Raw genomic sequence first — 19,665 nt, 5'->3', positions numbered from 1 at the left:
TGCGAGCTTTGGGACTTGGCTCCTCCCCCGGGCTCTCCGTTTCCCCGCGCGCTTGCACATTTGAACTTGGCGCGCGCGCCCAGCTTCCAACCTTTCTCCTGATCGTTACATCACTCCTCTCACGGCTCCCCTCCCCTTCCGGGAGAATAGCTTGTTCTGACCTCTCCTCCGTTCCAGCCGACGGAGCTGCTTCCCCTATTACCATATTTTTTGCTCTATAAGACTCACTTTTTCCCTCCTAAAAAGTAAGGGGAAATGTGTGTGGGTCTTATGGAGTGAATGCAAGCTGCGCAGCTATCACAGAAGCCAGAACAGCAAGAGGGATTGCTACTTTCACTGTGCAGCGATCCCTCTTGCTGTTCTGGCTTCTGAGATTCAGAATACTTTTTTTCTTGTTTTCCTCCTCCAAAAACTAGATGCGTCTTGCGTCTTATAGAGTGAAAAATACGGCACCTAGCTTTAAAAATAATATAAAATCAACACCTTTGCCAGTTTCCTCCATTCCAAAGCTATTTTCCCCTTGAAAAAGGACTCCAGGAAGTGTCCAGGGGTGAGAATTGCTGAGCTGGGCCAAGGAAAGCCTAATCCTATTACCAAACGTGCCAAGGGGCCAGACATGCAAAGGAAGTTCTATTGTACTTTGGGTGATGCGACTTAAGAGGTGTTTGCCTATGCTAATCTGATACCTGAGTCTTGCCCTGACATGGGCATGCTTATGCTAATCTTTTATCAAGGACTTGTCTGGACATGTTTGCCAAGGTTAGACTAGTGTAACCCCTGTCTACCCCTCCGCTATTGTGACATGTCAGTGATGTAACAATCATATAGCAATGATGCTCTACGAACTGTATTCTGGGATATGGTGGGAAAGTTTTAAAAGTCTTTGTCACCCCATGCTTGGGGTCCAAAATTCCTCTTTGAACCTGTTGCGCAATAAACTTTGGTCTACAGCTATTTGCTCCAGTTGGTGACTGGATTCCTTCCTTTATTACGCAAGGGACCCGCGGGCTCTTCCCAATGAGCTGGTTTGACTGAACAGCCTCACACCTAGATTTTTCCATAACACTCAGGAGACAGATGAGGTGATCAGGCACTCCCATTTCTTTAAGAACTTGCCATAGTTTGCTGTGGTCGACACAGTCAAAGGCTTTTATGTAGTCAGTGAAGCAGAAGTCAAAGGCTTTTATATAGTCAGTGAAGTCTTTATGGAACTTTATGGAACCAAGAATTACAACAATCTCTTCCTCAAAATGGTTCAGCCTCCACCACCTTTACTGCAGTCAAGCAACTATGCCCTGCCCCCCCCGATCTTTCTCACTGCCAATGAAAACTAATAAATGAAAAGGAAGAGAACCTAGCCATGTCACACTGACACAAACACCTTGCATATGAACTTTGTAAAATAATGAAAGTGTACTACCCCTCCCCCTCTCTTGCTCTCTCCACCTCTCAATTCCCCAACCTTACACTGTATACAACATTAAAGTTTGTCTGTCTGCGGGGTATAAATAATAAATTATTATTAATTATGATGATGATGATGATGATGATGATGATGATGTAATGATCTTCCTCTGTTTCACTTCAGAGAATTCAGTGGGGCCTCTTCTCAGTTCATTCTCTTCTGGATCAGTGCCTTAATCCTTTGAAGATTTTGTATATCACAAAATAGTCATTGAGATGTCCCCAGATGTTGTTGTCAAGTTCCCATCAGCTTCAGCCAGCAGGGCAGACAGTCAAGGATGATAGAAACTCTAATCTGGACCCCACCACCTTGGCTCTGCTGCCCTATATCCTTCCCATTGAAAGAAATGTGAAAATTAATTTTGTACGCTATAGATTTATCCTGGTCTGGTGCATGCAATGTCTTTTGTTTTGCAGCTGTGTGATTTGTGCTCATATTGTATTGTGGTGGCCATTGGCTATAAACAATAACATTTATGGATAGAGTCGATTGAACTGCAAAAATAAGTAATAAAATAATAAAACGATTTTTATATGTTTTTGGTCCTCCCTCCCAAATGGTGTGTGTGTTTTTGGTTATATTGGGGGTGGGGTGGGGGGTGGAGAAGTATGAAGGCCAAAACCGCTCCCCTCCTCTGCTAAATGGATGCAGGAGACCAGAGGCAGCGAAAGAAAAAGCAGGGAAAGACAAACCCTCCAAATGCCACTATTTTCCAGGGATTTCCCTGATTTAGAGAAGCTGTCCTGGTTTCTGATTTGATCCCAGAATATTCCGCTTTTCCTTAGGGTCTCCCTATTTTCATTGAAGAAATGCTGGAGGGAATGGAGTTATCCGACCCCCTGGCATCTGACAAGGCAATCCTGTATAGGGACGCTTGAAAATGTTTAATGTTTTATTATGTTTTTTATATATGTTGGAAACTTCCCAGAGTGGCTGGGGCAACGTAATAAGATGTGTGGTGTATAAATAGGAAAATTATATTTATGGAATGGGATGTCCCTATTTTCATCAGAGAAATGTTGGAAGGTTTGGAAAGGTCGGTTGCTGGAGCTAAGTGATTGCATGATCCCAACCAGCAGAGCTGGGAACTGGACTGCCTCCTCCATTCGGGCTGCAGGCATAGCTGTCAACCTTCCCCCCCCTTTTTTGCGGGAAATTCCCTTATTCCAGTGCCATTTCCCGCTGCTATCCCGGATTGTTAGATATCCTGTAGACTGTCCCCAGGAGAGGTGAGGCTGCTGATCCCTTATTTTCAAACCTGAAAATTGACAGCTATGGCTGCAGGGTGGCATCGTCCCAGCTTTCTGGAAAGATTTACTGATGAGGAAACCAGTGACTGCACATCGGATCACAAGGAGACTTATTTGTGCAACATTCTGGATAGCATATAAGATGCCAGGTAGATTCCAACGATACAATAAATTTTGAGGGACAGCGCAAGGGGGCGCATCCAGCCTCGCAGCCTCCCAGGGCCCAACCCACAGCCAGCGAGGCAGGAAACGGGGCCAGCCAGGGGGACTCGAGAGCGGCTGCACTTTCCTGTCCCCCGCCGAGGAGAGCGGAGGAGCAGCGGCCCGTGGCCTGGCGAGTTTCCCCGGAGAGGAGCCGGATTCCGCTGCAGGGACGGAGCGAGGAGTCCGAGGTGCAGGAGGCGGGGGGGGGGGAGGAGGGGGAGGAGAGCACGTGCGCCTGGCAGGATCGGGCCCCGAGTGGAGTCAGAGGCTGCAGGGCGCCCCCCCCCACCCGGGCAGGAAGGGGAAGGGGCGCAGCTGAGGGGCAGGGCATCTGCAGGAGGGCGCAGGGGCAAACATCTCTGGCTCAGGCTGGCACGGACCCTGCCGGAGACCCTGGGGAGCTGCTCCCTTCAGTCCTGAGCTCAAGGGGCAGAATGAGGGGTCCAAGGCAGCTGCTGCTTCCCGATGGACGATGCATACAGTCGTCCCATGATCAGCGGCGTCCCTGGGGCTTTTGCCGCCCCTCTCCCTGTCCCTCAGCAGGGAGCCCCGTCCTCTTCCACGGTCCTCCCCACGGCGGAGAGGGAAGGGGAGGCGGGGAGGAGAAGGAAGAGCAGTGCAGCAGGGAGGTGTCCCTCTCACCCTGCAGCCCCCCTTACACCCTTTGCAGACCACTACTCCTGCCCCCCTTCCTCTGCCAGTGCCATTGATAAATCTATCGCCCTTATTTGTGAATTGGTCTGATCGCCTTTGAAAGCTCTCTTTGCCACCACCATCACCGCATCTTGTGGCAATGATGTCCATCAGATTCATTTAGCAAGGAAATGGCATATTTTGCCTGCACAAATTAAGGTACACTGTGCCTACACATGGAGGCTCTGTTGTTCTGTCAAGGATAATAAAACAGCTAATAGATCTATTCCCGGGGGAACGCATCTGATCTTTTCCCAAGCTATCAAGCTAGTGACCTCTTGTATCTGCGTGTGAATAAGTGAGAGAGGCTTAAGCCTGGTTTCATTAAAGGTTTTATTTCCACCTTAGTAAGGCAGCAGAGTTTTCAGATGAAGGCTGAGGGTTGAAGTGGGTGACAGTTTTGAGATTGCAGAGGAAAGGAGAATTCTTAAGAAGTGTGGCATATGGAAATGAATTAATGATAATAAAAATGTTGAAGACAGTATTGTAAAAGACTGAGGAAGGCGAAATTGAAATTAGCTATTCATGTCCAGATTATTATTCCTTTCATTTCTATACTGCTTCATATTTTTAAGAAAAAAATCTCAAAGTAATTAGAGAGAAATCTCAATTCAGTTTGTGTCCATAGGATGTTGAGAACATTAAATCTGTAGATCCAGTTCTCTCCTCCTGATAGTCTCAGATTTGATTGTTCTTTCTGATAGAGCAGGAGGAGCGAAACATTTATGGGCTTAAAGCTGCATTGATTCTGGAGGCCACATTTCAGTGAACTTTGTGGCCAATGTATGCACATGCATGCGCACACAGAAAAGAGATGCAGACCATAAAGTCACATGCACACACGCCAGAGGTGCTGCACACACTCACCAGACATGCCATCTAGCATACATACAAGTCTTGCAAACACAATCAGCATGTTTAGACCTTCCAATCCCAGTGCTGGGCTGGAGGAGAAATAAGAGCACAAGAAGACCATGCTGAATTAGCAAGGAGATCTGTGGAAAAAAGACCCTTCTGATTGTTCTTTAGAAATCCTCTTTAAAGAGCAGCCAGAGGGATCATTTATTTCCAGACCAGGGCTTTTACCCCATTTCAGCACTGTGCGGCTTTGTGGTGAAATTGGAGTTTAAAAAATCTCTCTAAGGGCCCTTAGGCATCTTTCTCTCCAGGACAGACAGAGATCTTCATCCTATGATCAGATCAGGAGATGGAAACGGCAGGGACTAGCAGGACACACCCTGAGGCTTGGCAAGCCATATGCGGCCAATGGACTGCAAGTTACAATGTCTTCAGTCAAGAGAGTTTGTGGCCATCAAATATAAAATATTTTGGAGTGGGTTCTTTGATTTTGTTGGTCAATATTTCTTTTGCCTATTTGTTTCTTAGGCTGTGCAGATACCATACATTTAAAGCAGAGAACCACAGGACCTGTAGTTTATTGCTAGAGTTCTCAACACCCCTAACAAACTGCAGCTCGCAGGATTTCTTGGGTGAAGCCATGTACTTTCAATGTTAGGTGGGTCTGTCGCAGCCTTAATCATATACAAGGATCTGTTGCTGCCTTTCCAACATGCTAGAAGTTGCAGCCAGGATCAGCATTCCTTGTCCACTTAACAGGCTCAGTCCTCTCACTGGGTTGTTTTTGGATTTCCTTCCACTGCCTTGGTTCCCCCACCCCCAAATATTATTTGTACTTCCATAAACCTTGATGTTTCCCCCAGTCTTTGGATAACTTCCCCTCCTCCCTGGGTGGAGCCGTTTGGGTGACATAATGATTGTCATTCACAGCCTGAACATTAGAAATAGAAAGAGTAATAATATATTTCAAAAACTGGCAAATGGTTAAAAATTGTGCTTTTGTTTTTATTCTTGTGTTGTATTTTACTTTGTGTTTATTTATTTTCCAGCAGGGTGGCGTAAAAATGGAAGAGCAGGGACCCAGGGAGAGGGAGAGACTGGAGTGCAAAGGAAAGAAACCTCCTGCCGGCCAAGTTGGGACCATCAGGGATCTTCTGCCTCCGGCAGATTTATGTCAGATTAAGCAGGAGGCAGAGGAGGGGCAGCCGCAGCACCACTGGGAGGCCCAGAAGCAGGATTTCCTGAAGACGATGCAGCCCCCTCGTTCAGGGTGGGAAACCCCACAGGCTCCCAGTCCTCCCCACTCCGGGGATGGTGTCCTCTCCTTCAGGGGAGCTGCGGATGCCAGTCGGAGGCCCAGTGGAAGAGCAGGGGGGACAGACCAGACCCTGCTCCCAGACACTGAGGGGCTTCTGGGAAAGGTAAGTGCCCTCCTCTCACCTGGGTTTCCAGCACCTGGAGGTCACAGGTCCACTGCCTCTCGACATGGAGGTTCTGTTTAGCTATGGTGGTGAATATTCCTCCTCCCTGCAATTTCTCTCTAATCCACTTTTAAAAGGCTTGCTAGACCAAACTTTCTTATACATGGGAGGTTTGCGATCATATCTCCTGCTATTCTTACTTTACTTAAACTGCAGGGGTCTCTGAATTTTATCAGAGCAGAAGCTGTGTCAGAAGAGGGGTCCTTCCACCAAACCCCGTTTTCCTCCTCTAAATTGCCTCCATTTCCAAAATGCTCTTTTCTCCCCACTGAGGTAAAAATCTTGGCACGTCTTGCAGCCTCAGCAATCCCAAGTGTAGTCGCATTAAATAAGACTGGCCCATCTTGCAAGGTTGTTGCAAGATTTATTAAGATAATGGCCAGGTTCAGATGACTGAAAAGGTTCAGGTTCACAGCCTGAAAAGCCGGGTTAAAAATAATAAAATTATATTTATGGAATGGGATGTTCCTATTTTCATCAGAGACATGTTGGAGGGTTTGGAAAGGTCGGTTGCTGGAGCTAAGTGATTGCATGATCCCAACCAGCAGAGCTGGGAACTGGACTGCCTCCTCCAGCTACGCATTCGGGCTGCAGGCATAGCTGTCAACCTTCCCTTTTTTTCTTTTTTCTTTTTTTCTGGGAAATTCCCTTATTCCAGTGCCATTTCCCGCTGCTATCCTGGATTGTTAGATATCCTGTAGACTGTCTCCGGGACAGGTGAGGCTGCGGATCCCTTATTTTCGAGTATGCTGATCCCTTATTTTCAAATCTGAAAATTGACGGCTGTGGCTGCAGGGTGGCATCGTCCCAGCTTTCTGGGAATATTTGCTGATAAGGAAACCAGTGACTGCACATCGGATCACAAGGAGACTTATTTGTGCAACATTCATAGAATCATAGAATCATAGAATCATAGAATCATAGAGTTGGAAGAGACCACAAGGGCCATCGAGTCCAACCCCCTGCCGAGCAGGAAACACCATCAGAGCACTCCTGACATATGGTTGTCAAGCCTCTGCTTAAAGACCTCCAAAGAAGGAGACTCCACCACACTCCTTGGCAGCAAATTCCACTGTCGAACAGCTCTTACTGTCAGGAAGTTCTTCCGAATGTTTAGGTGGAATCTTCTTTCTTGTAGTTTGGATCCATTGCTCCGTGTCCGCTTCTCTGGAGCAGCAGAAAACAACCTTTCTCCCTCCTCTATGTGACATCCTTTTATATATTTGAACATGGCTATCATATCACCCCTTAACCTCCTCTTCTCCAGGCTAAACATGCCCAGCTCCCTTAGCCGTTCCTCATAAGGCATCGTTTCCAGGCCTTTGACCATTTTGGTTGCCCTCCTCTGGACACGTTCCAGTTTTTCAGTGTCCTTCTTGAATTGTGGTGCCCAGAACTGGACACAGTACTCCAGGTGAGGTCTGACCAGAGCAGAATACAGTGGCACTATTACTTCCCTTGATCTAGATGCTATACTCCTATTGATGCAGCCCAGAATTGCATTGGCTTTTTTAGCTGCCGCGTCACACTGTTGGCTCATGTCAAGTTTGTGGTCAACCAAGCCTCCTAGATCCTTTTCACATGTACTGCTCTCAAGCCAGGTGTCACCCATCTTGTATTTGTGCCTCTCATTTTTTTTGCCCAAGTGCAATACTTTACATTTCTCCCTGTTAAAATTCATCTTGTTTATTTTTGCCCAGTTCTCTAATCTGTCAAGGTCGTTTTGAAGTGTGATCCTGTCCTCTGGGGTGTTAGCCACCCCTCCCAGTTTGGTGTCATCTGCAAATTTGATCAGGATGCCCTTGAGTCCATCATCCAAGTCGTTGATAAAGATGTTGAATAAGACCGGGCCCAAGACAGAACCCTGTGGCACCCCACTAGTCACTCTTCTCCAGGATGAAGAGGAACCATTGATGAGCACCCTTTGGGTTCGGTCAGTCAGCCAGTTACAAATCCACTGAGTGGTAGCATAGTCAAGACCACATTTTACCAGCTTCTTTACAAGAATATCATGGGGCACCTTGTCAAATGCCTTGCTGAAATCAAGGTAGGTTACATCCACTGCGTTCCCTTCATCTACCAGGCTTGTAATTCTGTCAAAAAACGAGATCAGGTTAGTCTGACATGACTTATTTTTCAGAAATCCATGCTGACTATTGGTGATCACAGCATTCCTTTCTAGGTGCTCACAGACTGTTTGCTTAATGATCTGCTCCAGAATCTTCCCTGGTATTGATGTCAGACTGACTGGGCGGTAATTATTTGGGTCTTCTCTTTTCCCCTTTTTGAAAATAGGGACAACATTTGCCCTCCTCCAGTCTGGATAGCATATAAGATGCCAGGTAGATTCGATTCCAATGATACAATAAATTTTGAGGGACAGCGCAAGGGGGCGCATCCAGCCTTGCAGCCTCCCAGGGCCCAACCCACAGCCAGCGAGCTCCGATGCCCAGAGAGGCAGGAAACGGGGCCAGCCAGGGGGACTCGAGAGCGGCTGCACTTTCCTGTCCCCCGCCGGGGAGAGCGGAGGAGCAGCAGCCCGTGGCCTGGCGAGTTTCCCCGGAGAGGAGCCGGATTCCGATGCAGGGACGGAGCGAGGAGTCCGAGGTGCAGGAGGCGGGGGGGCAGGAGGGGGAGGAGAGCACGTGCACCTGGCAGTTTCAACCCCCCGAGCCCAGCCAGAGGCTGCAGGGCGCCCCCCCAACGGGGCAGGAAGGGAAAGGGGCGCAGCTCAGGGGCAGGGCATCTGCAGGAGGGCACAGGGGCAAACAACATAGAATCATGGAGTTGGAATACACCACAAGGGCCATCGAGTCCAACCCCCTGCCAAGCAGGAAACACCATCAGAGCACTCCTGACATATGGTTGTCAAGCCTCTGCTTAAAGACCTCCAAAGTAGGAGACTCCACCACACTCCGTGGCAGCAAATTCCACTGTCAAACAGCTCTTACTGTCAGGAAGTTCTTCCTAATGTTTAGGTGGAATCTTCTTTCTTGTAGTTTGGATCCATTGCTCCGTGTCCGCTTCTCTGGAGCAGCAGAAAACAGCCTTTCTCCCTCCTCTATGTGACATCCTTTTATATATTTGAACATGGCTATCATATCACCCCTTAACCTCCTCTTCTCCAGGCTAAACATGCCCAGCTCCCTTAGCCGTTCCTCATAAGGCATCGTTTCCAGGCCTTTGACCATTTTGGTTGCCCTCCTCTGGACACGTTCCAGTTTGTCAGTGTCCTTCTTGAACTGTGGTGCCCAGAACTGGACACAGTACTCCAGGTGAGGTCTGACCAGAGCAGAATACAGTGGCACTATTACTTCCCTTGATCTAGATGCTATACTCCTATTGATGCAGCCCAGAATTGCATTGGCTTTTTTAGCTGCCGCGTCACACTGTTGGCTCATGTCAAGTTTGTGGTCAACCAAGACTCCTAGATCCTTTTCACATGTACTGCTCTCAAGCCAGGTGTCACCCATCTTGTATTTGTGCCTCTCATTTTTTTTGCCCAAGTGCAATACTTTACATTTCTCCCTGTTAAAATTCATCTTGTTTGTTTTTGCCTAGTTCTCTAATCTGTCAAGGTCATTTTGAAGTGTGATCCTGTCCTCTGTGGTGTTAGCCACCCCTCCCAGTTTGGTGTCATCTGCAAATTTGATCAGGATGCCCTTGAGTCCATCATCCAAGTCGTTGATAAAGATGTTGAATAAGACCAGGCCCAAGACAGAACCCTGTGGCACCCCACTAGTCACTCTTCTCTAGGATGAAGAGGAACCATTGATGAGCACCCTTTGGGTTCGGTCAGTCAGCCAGTTATAAATCCACTGAGTGGTAGCATAGTGAAGACCTCATTTTACCAGCTTCTTTACAAGAATATCATGGGGCACCTTGTCAAATGCCTTGCTGAAATCAAGGTAGGCTACATCCACTGCGTTCCCTTCATCTACCAGGCTTGTAATTCTGTCAAAAAACGAGATCAGGTTAGTCTGACATGACTTATTTTTCAGAAATCCATGCTGACCTTTTAATGCATTGCTGCAGCAAAGTTACAATAAAACCTAAGTTGACCTATTTTCAAAAAGGGGAAAAGAGAGGACCCAAATAATTACCGCCCAGTCAGTCTGACATCAATAGCAGGGAAGATTCTGGAGCAGATCATTAAGCAAACAGTCTGTGAGCACCTAGAAAGGAATGCTGTGATCACCAATAGTCAGCATGGATTTCTGAAAAATAAGTCATGTCAGACTAACCTGATCTCGTTTTTTGACAGAATTACAAGCCTGGTAGATGAAGGGAACGCAGTGGATGTAGCCTACCTTGATTTCAGCAAGGCATTCAACAAGGTGCCCCATGATATTCTTGTAAAGAAGCTGGTAAAATGCGGTCTTGACTATGCTACCACTCAGTGGATTTGTAACTGGCTGACTGACCGAACCCAAAGGGTGCTCATCAATGGTTCCTCTTCATCCTGGAGAAGAGTGACTAGTGGGGTGCCACAGGGTTCTGTCTTGGGCCCGGTCTTATTCAACATCTTTATCAATGACTTGGATGATGGACTCAAGGGCATCCTGATCAAATTTGCAGATGACACCAAACTGGGAGGGGTGGCTAACACCCCAGAGGACAGGATCACACTTCAAAATGACCTTGACAGATTAGAGAACTGGGCAAAAATAAACAAGATGAATTTTAACAGGGAGAAATGTAAAGTATTGCACTTGGGCAAAAAAAATGAGAGGCACAAATACAAGATGGGTGACACCTGGCTTGAGAGCAGTACATGTGAAAAGGATCTAGGAGTCTTGGTTGACCACAAACTTGACATGAGCCAACAGTGTGACGCGGCAGCTAAAAAAGCCAATGCAATTCTGGGCTGCATCAATAGGAGTATAGCATCTAGATCAAGGGAAGTAATAGTGCCACTGTATTCTGCTCTGGTCAGACCACACCTGGAGTACTGTGTCCAGTTCTGGGCACCACAATTCAAGAAGGACACTGACAAACTGGAACGTGTCCAGAGGAGGGCAACCAAAATGGTCAAAGGCCTGGAAACGATGCCTTATGAGGAACGGCTAAGGGAGCTGGGCATGTTTAGCCTGGAGAAGAGGAGGTTAAGGGGTGATATGATAGCCATGTTCAAATATATAAAAGGATGTCACATAGAGGAGGGAGAAAGGTTGTTTTCTGCTGCTCCAGAGAAGCGGACACGGAGCAATGGATCCAAACTACAAGAAAGAAGATTCCACCTAAACATTAGGAAGAACTTCCTGACAGTAAGAGCTGTTCGACAGTGGAATTTGCTGCCAAGGAGTGTGGTGGAGTCTCCTACTTTGGAGGTCTTTAAGCAGAGGCTTGACAACCATATGTCAGGAGTGCTCTGATGGTGTTTCCTGCTTGGCAGGGGGTTGGACTCGATGGCCCTTGTGGTCTCTTCCAACTCTATGATTCTATGATTCTATGATTCTATGATTCTATGACCCAAGTTTAAAACCAAAAACTCTAGCCACCACCGCAGTCTCCTGGTCCCCACAACCAGAATGCATCACTCCAGGAAGGACCCCCACCCAACCTCGAGTGTGAGAGGGCAAAAGAAAAGGACTCTAAATGGGTAGTTGCACAAATTTACCAGCTGTGGTCCTGCACTGACAGCAAGGCTAACAAACAGGGGAGCTGGGAATGTGCTGGTCCCATATCTCCCTGCATCTGCCTCCTGACCTAATTCTCCCAGCTTACCTCATGATTGGGCCGGCCCTGAGGGTGAACTGTGATGAAACCAGACAGTCTCTTATGAGCCATAACTAACAAACTTTCCATTTTGCCCAAACCAGGAAACTACAGCTGCCAGCTTTGAAATAAGCTGGGATATTAAGCTAACTTCAAACTGTGCTTGGTCAAAACAGGAAACTCTGGTTGATCAGTGGCTTCGTGGTTTGACTGATCCCACTGATAGCAGTAAAAATAGGAAGCCCTGTTGCATTCGAAGGGGTTGTTTGGACAGAGTCTGTGATCAGCATGCCTAGCAGGACAGGCTTAAAAAGGTAAAGGGACCCCTGACCATTAGGTCCAGTCGTGGCCGACTCTTGGGATGAGGCGCTCATCTCGCCTCATTGGCCAAGGGAGCCGGTGTACACCTTCCGGGTCATGTGGCCAGCATGGCTAAGCAGCTTCTTGCGAACCAGAGCAGCGCATGGAAACGCCGTTTACCTTCCTGCCAGAGCGGGACCTATTTATCTACTTGCACTTTGACGTGCTTTCGAACTGCTAGGTTGCAATTATTATTATTATTATTATTATTTGCATCCTGCCTATCTGACTGGGTTGCCTCTGCCCATCTGGGTAGCTTCCAAGAAAATAAAAACCATCAAAAATTTCCTTGTAAAAGGCTGCCTTCAGAAGTCTTCCATTTTGTAGAAATGGCCTTCGGTTTTAAAGAATTGCCCTCTTTAAGGAATCACTTGGTGTAAACATGTATGTTGTCCTCTAGGTCCAAACACACACAGACACACACATAGTAGGAGCAAGCAGTGCTTTAAAGTGCTTATCTTGCAAACTTGCTGTCAGGGGTTCAGAGACAGAGGCACAGGTGGGGGAGGAGACGGAGAGCGACGAGGAAGAATCCCAGGACAGTGAGGAAGAGGATGACAATGACTTGAGATCTTCCATGAGTCTCTCAAGTGAATCGGAGGATTCTCAGGAGGGGGCGCCCCTAGTCAGGACAAGGGGGGTCACAGGGGGGACCTGCCAGGAGCAGGGAAGCAGCAGGGAAACCCCGAGCGGGAGTGGGAGATCGGGGCCGGCTTCCCAGCAGGAACGAAGGGAAGAGAGGGGGGTTCCCAGTGTGACACACGGAGCGGAGCAGGAAAGAGACAGGGGAAGGAGATCTGGGGAGAACGTCCTGCCGGAAGAGGGGGAGAGTAGTACAGGGAGTAGTGTCAGTGTCAAAAGGAAGGTCAGGGGTAGCGAGCGAGCGCCAAGTTCAAATGTGGAGGCGCGCGGAAATGGAGAAAGCCCGGAGGAGGAGCCCAGCCCCAAAGCACGAAGGAGGGGGGAACAGGCATCTCAGGAATCCGCTTCAGGAGAGAGCAGGAGGGAAGGAACCCAGGGGGGCAGAAAGACCCTGCGGAAAAGGAAAGACAGGAAGCGGTGGTCTAGCACAAGCCTCATAAGTTGGTGCAGGGGCGGGACCGAGTCAGAGGGGACTTCAAATGTCTGACGTTAGACACTCGGGGCTGCACGCCTCGGTTGTGGAACCAATAATGAACTGCAATAAACATCCTTGTATATAAGAAGAGCTTGGTGTTGGTCTTTTGTGAGCTGAGACCTGAGGCAGCCTGTGACACTTGCCATCTAGGTTGTTTACTCCTGACCAAAGTTCCTGTTTCCCAAAAGGACAGGAGGGGAAGCAGAGGAGGAAACCGATGGGTTTGAAGGCTCTTTCCACCAGTCGCCTCTCTCCCCTGAGGAACAAGAGCAAAGGGTGTTTGCAGGGCAGGAGTACAGAGGAGGAGGCAGCGAGGGCAGAGGGAGCAGTGGGCGTATCCACCGCCTCTCCCAGGGGGTCCTGATGCAAGCAAGGGGCTTCCTTCTTCTCCATGCAAGGGCCACCCATGTATTCAGAGCAGTTCTTTGCAGATTAACTCTTAAATTCCAAGGGACCTACTCTCAGGCCACTAATGTACATACCATGCCAGCCTTAGGAAGGGAGGTGGGACAGGCAGGTGAAAGGAATTGCCAAAGGTTTTTGAAAATGGGTGGAGACACTTGGGAAGGGGGTGCCCAATTGGGGCTTCTCCAGGGACAGCAGAATGTCTTGGGCAAGAGAATCCCTGCAGGGGCTCTCAGACTCCCTTGGCTGCTTCTTTTTCCCTCCCTCCCAGGAAGCTGCAACTTGCTCTGGATTCTGCGCTCCTCAGGAAGCTGAACCTTCAAACCTAGCTGAGACTGAACCTGCAACCCTGGCCAGGATGGAAGGAGGAAGATGGACGGGTGACCTGGTCAGGCTGTCTCCCGCATCCCTCCCCACAACCTCTGAGCATTCCCTCCCAGGACCCTTGGAGAAATCTGGTGAGTTCCAGGGGAGAGGAGATGGGGAGAGGGATAGATGGATGGTGGAGGGAGAAAGGTGAAAAGATGGAGAGGAGACAAATGGAAGGAGGTTCCTGAACGTAAGAAGGAAGGGGTGTGAGGCCTTCTCCAAAGCAGCTTTTCTTCCTCCAGGCTTTTCAATCTTAGATGTTATTTCCCCAGCAGGAATAATTGCTGATAATGATGTGGCACACCAATCCTGAAAAACGGGTGAAGGGGAATGGAAATGCTTCCCATAAATATTTATAATTAATTACCCTTATTTTTTATAGACAGGGTCAGAGTGATACATTCCACCAGCATCAAAACACAATAAATGCATGCAGCTCCCCAGTTTGGTGGACTTAAGGGACAAAGGACCAGCTATCATGATACACAATTCCTGTGGCTGGAGGCTCTACACTTAGGATTGGACATATGAAGTCCAAGAGCATCTGGTATTAGAAGCAAATTTTGTAAACTTGCCAATCTTACATACCGGGATTGTTTGTGAGAGTGAGTGAGTGGGATAATAATTTATAGCACCCCTGTAATTTTGTCCGTCCCTAAGCTTCTATGGGTGGGACGCAGGTGGCGGTGGGACGCGGGTGGCGCTGTAGGTAAAACCTCAGCGCCTAGGGCTTGCCGATCGCATGGTCGGCGGTTCGAATCCCTGCGGCGGGGTGAGCTCCCGTCTTTCGGTCCCAGCTCCTGTCCACCTAGCAGTTCGAAAGCTCCCCTAAGTGCAAGTAGATAAATAGGTACCGCTTTATAGCGGGAAGGTAAACGGCGTTTCTGTGTGCTGCGCTGGTGCCGGCTCGCTAGAGCAGCTTTGTCACGCTGGCCACGTGACCCAGAAGTGTCTCTGGACAGCGCTGGCCCCCGGCCTCTTAAGTGAGATGGGCGCACAACCCTAGAGTCGGACACGACTGGCCCGTAAGGGCAGAGGTACCTTTACCTTTACCTTTAAGCTTCTATGGAGATACTGTGGTACAACCTTGGTACAAATTTCAAAATAAGTACACAAAGCCAACAAAGAGACTCAGAGGTTTATAGTGGCACCAGGTAAAGGTAAAGGGACCCCTGACCATTAGGTCCAGTCGTGACTGGGGTTGCGGCACTCATCTCGCTTTACTGGCCGAGGGTGCCGGCGTACAGCTTCCGGGTCATGTGGCCAGCATGACTAAGCCACTTCTGGTGAACCAGAGCAGCGCACAGAAACGCTGTTTACTTTCCCGCCGGAGCGGTACCTATTTATCTACTTGTACTTTGACATGCTTTCAAACTGCTAGGTTGGCAGGAGCAGGGACCGAGCAACGGGAGCTCACCCTGTCACGGGGATTCGAACCGCCAACCTTCTGATCGGCAAGCCGTGGCTCTGTGGTTTAGACCACAGCGCCACCCGCGTCCCTTAAAGTTCCCTTAGAGAGATCCTTTAACTCCAATCTCAGCAGGAATCAGCACAGTGCTGAGATGGGATAGGAGTCCTGATTTGGAGATAAATGATCCCACTGGCTGCTCTTTAAAGAGGGTTTCTAAAGAACAATCAGAAGGGTCTTTTTTCATGGATCTCATTGCTAATTCAGCATGTTCTTCTTGTGCTCTTATTTTTCCCCACCCCAGCACTGGGAATGGAAGATCTAAACATGCTGGTTCATAGCTGTCAACTTTCAGATTTGAAAATAAGGGATCAGCAGCCTCACCTGTCCCCACGTCCCTGTGGCATCACATATCCTACTCAAAATTCCACTTTGTCAGACTGCAGCCCACAAAAGCTTCGGCCATAATACATTTAACAGCCTTTAAGGGCTGCAAAAGATGAATAAACAGAAGCGTAGTTCATCTATGGAATCCATCCTACAGGACACAGTGACAGCCAGCAACATGGATAGCTTGAAGAAAAGGATAAGACTGACGTCTCTGCTCTGCCCTCGCGGTTCTAGGCAATAACGCTTCTTAATACTAGTTTCTGGAAAGCACAGGAAGGCAGAGAAGACTCTTGTGCTCCAATCCTGCTTGCCGGTTTCCCACAGGCATCTGGTTGGCCTCTGTGAGAAGAGGATGCTGGACTAGGTGGGCCTTTGCCTGATCCAGCAGGCTCTTCTTAGGTTCCAATATATTGCAATATCTTTACAGTTACATGTAGCACTTAAGATTTATTTATTTCACAAGGGAAATACTGTTACTTGAGCCTGAGATCATTTCTTCACTTCAGAAAGAAAAATACAGAGATGTGTCTAATAAGGTAATTCCACCATAGATCTGTATTATAAAATGATGCTGCTTTATTAAGTGTGAATGGAGTGATCATGTGTTGCTCTTGCCACTATCTCATCTGCTTTCCAAAAAAATTGGAACCTAGAGAGGACAGTGGAGAATGGAGACGGTGTTAAAATGAGAGAAGGTACAGATTGGGATTGACAGGTGTTCAGTTCCTTTTTTGTCTTTCTTGAAAGTCTAACAGGATTCTCTTTCCTCACAGACTCCCAAACAGGTGAGGAAGATGAAAGTCAGAATTCTATGGAGCCACAGGTGAATTCATTGGGAAGAACAAAGAAACTGAGGATACAACAACAAACTCACAAAGGAGAGAAACTATTTGAATGTATGAAGTGTGGAACGAGCTTTAGTCATAGTCAAGCACTTAGAATACATCAACGAACTCACACGGGTGAGAAACCATTTAAATGTATGGAGTGCGGTAAGAGCTTCAGTGGAAGTGGACATCTTAGAATACACCAACGTACTCACACAGGGGAGAAACCATTTGAATGTATTGAATGTGAAAAGAGCTTCAGTACCACTGGGACACTTCGAATACATCAGCGAACTCACACAGGGGAGAAACCATTTAAATGTTTTGAATGTGGAAAAAGCTATAGTCGAAGCGGAGAACTTAGAATACACCAACGAACTCACACAGGGGAAAAACCATTTAAATGTATGGAATGTGGAAAGAGCTACAGGGATAGTGGATCACTTAGAATACACCAACGAACTCACACAGGGGAGAAACCATTTAAATGTATGGAGTGCGGTAAGGGCTTCAGTCGAAGTGGAACCCTTAGAAGTCATCTACGAATACACACGGAGGATGAACCATTGAAATGTATTGAATGTGGAAAGAGCTTCAGTGAAAGTGGAGCACTTAGAATACACCAACGAATTCACACAGGTGAGAAACCATTTAAATGTATGGAGTGCGGTAAGAGCTTCAATGATAGTGGATCACTTAGAATACACCAACGTACTCACACGGGAGAGAAACCATTTAAATGTATTGAATGTGGAAAGAGCTTCAGTGAAAGTGGACATCTTAGAAGACACCAACGAACTCACACAGGGGAGAAACCATTTAAATGTATTGAATGTGGAAAGAGCTACAGTCAATGTGGAGGCCTTAGAATACACCAACGAACTCACACAGGGGACAAACCATTTAAATGTATGCAGTGTGGAAAGAGCTTCCATGAAAGTGGAGCACTTAGAAGACATCAACAAACTCACACAGGGGAGAAACCATTTGAATGTATTGAATGTGGAAAAAGCTATAGTCGAAGCGGAGAACTTAGAATACACCAACGAACTCACACAGGGGAAAAACCATTTAAATGTATGGAATGTGGAAAGAGCTACAGTGATAGTGGATCACTTAGAATACACCAACGAACTCACACAGGGGAGAAACCATTTAAATGTATGCAGTGTGGAAAGAGCTTCCATGAAAGTGGAGCACTTAGAAGACATCAACAAACTCACACAGGGGAGAAACCATTTGAATGTATTGAATGTGGAAAAAGCTACAGTCGAAGTGGAGCACTTAGAATACACCAACGAACTCACACAGGGGAAAAACCATTTAAATGTATGGAATGTGGAAAGAGCTACAGGGATAGTGGATCACTTAGAATACACCAACGAACTCACACAGGGGAGAAACCATTTAAATGTATGCAGTGTGGAAAGAGCTTCCTTGAAAGTGGAGCACTTAGAATACATCAGCGAACTCACACAGGGGAGAAACCATTTGAATGTGTGGATTGTGGAAAGAGCTTCAGTCGAAGTGGGACACTTAGAAGACATGAACGAACTCACACAGGGGAGAAACCATTTAAATGTATTGAATGTGGAAAGAGCTACAGTCGAAGTAGAGAACTTAGAATACACCAACGAACTCACACAGGGGAAAAACCATTTAAATGTATGGAATGTGGAAAGAGCTTCCATGAAAGTGGAGCACTTAGAATACACCAACGAACTCACACAGGGGAAAAACCATTTGAATGTGTGGATTGTGGAAAGAGCTTCAGTCGAAGTGGGACACTTAGAATACACCAACGAACTCACACAGGGGAAAAACCATTTGAATGTGTGGATTGTGGAAAGAGCTTCAGTCGAAGTGGGACACTTAGAAGACATCAGCGAACTCACACGGGGGAGAAATCAATTAAATGTATTGAATATGGAAAGAGCTACAGCCAATATGGAGCACTTAGAAGACATCAACAAACTCATACAGGGCAAAAACCACAGATACTTTAATAAACTGCATAGGTGTTTTTTACCTTTCCTTCTATGCTTCCTTGCAATACTGACAAAATCAAACCATGCCAATGCTTTCAGCCCCAGAAGAAGAGCTCCCCTTGGTGTCAAAAGAAAGCAGTCCTGTGCCACATTTCGTAGCAGTTACTTTAACAAACTCTACCTGGGGCTGCCTTTTAAAAGAGCTCAGAAGCTTCAATGGCTCAAAGAGCAGTATAGGACTCCCTTATTGGAACAGCTTCGTCTGCCTAATTGTCTGTTTCTGAACACAATCAATGTTTCCACAAGAAGAGGAAGATAGATTTGGAGTGCAGCATTTTTAATAAGAAATGGACCCATGACTATTTCTTTGTGGAGCTGAGCCTCATTTGTGGTGAGGTCCTCTCCGTCCTGAAGAAGGCCCACCTGCACACACACTGCAGGACGAAGCACATCCAGTACGAGGAGTTCCAAGGGCAGCTGTGCCAGGAGAAGGTCAAGGCTCTGAAAACGGACCTGTTGGGTAACCTGTGGCCCCTCCAGATGATGTCAAATTGCAACTCACGTCTTCTTTAGCCGCTGGCCACGCTGGCTGGGGCTCATGGGAGCTGGAGTCCAAGGATCTAGGTCCACAAATGCCAGGGACAATTCAAATCCCTCCTCAGTCGTGAAGCCGATTGGGCGACTTAAAGCTGGTCACCATCTTTATGCGAAACCTCCCTCGCAGGGTTGCTGTGTGCGTGAAAGCACTATATCTTGTGGTGGGCTTGATGAGGGAAGTGTGGAACATAAATGTAATTCATAGGTAAGAAGACAGGAAATAGTTCTGAATCTGACTGAAAATTAAGGATTCTTTGTCTCCAAGTTGCATATAGCAAGCACCTGTGTTGTTGAACTCTAGCTGAAGTCTCAGCATCTGGTTCCTCAGCACTCTGCACTCTCTCTGAAAACCTCCAGCTGTCAGGTGACAGGAACCAGCCAATGCCTCCCAGTTCAGAAACAGTCTGCCAAGAGCTGAGATTGGTAGTGGACAACCAGGGAAACTTAGGGGAGCAACAACATTTTTTATTCCATGCTCATGAATGTTGATTTGAATCAATTTGCCAGATGTGTTCAAAATAGTAGGGAAAATTTA

At 47.4% G+C, this 19,665-nt stretch overlaps 1 protein-coding gene across 1 annotated transcript; it reads left to right on the top strand.

The window, feature by feature from the left end:
• Positions 1-2,964: 2,964 nt before the first annotated feature.
• LOC308580406 (uncharacterized protein) lies at positions 2,965-19,394 on the top strand. Its single transcript, XM_081181963.1, has 4 exons — positions 2,965-3,107; positions 5,520-5,891; positions 13,823-14,009; positions 16,492-19,394. Exons 2-4 carry the CDS (start codon positions 5,535-5,537, stop codon positions 18,549-18,551), a joined length of 2,604 nt encoding a protein of 867 aa, XP_081038089.1. The 5' UTR covers positions 2,965-3,107; positions 5,520-5,534; the 3' UTR covers positions 18,552-19,394.
• The last annotated feature ends 271 nt before the right edge of the window (positions 19,395-19,665 follow it).

The sequence above is a fragment of the Podarcis bocagei genome (assembly GCF_964188305.1).
Source record: "Podarcis bocagei genome assembly, chromosome: 2".
NCBI classification, from domain to species: Eukaryota; Metazoa; Chordata; class Lepidosauria; order Squamata; family Lacertidae; genus Podarcis; species Podarcis bocagei.
This window is presented reverse-complemented; position numbering and strand designations above follow the sequence as displayed.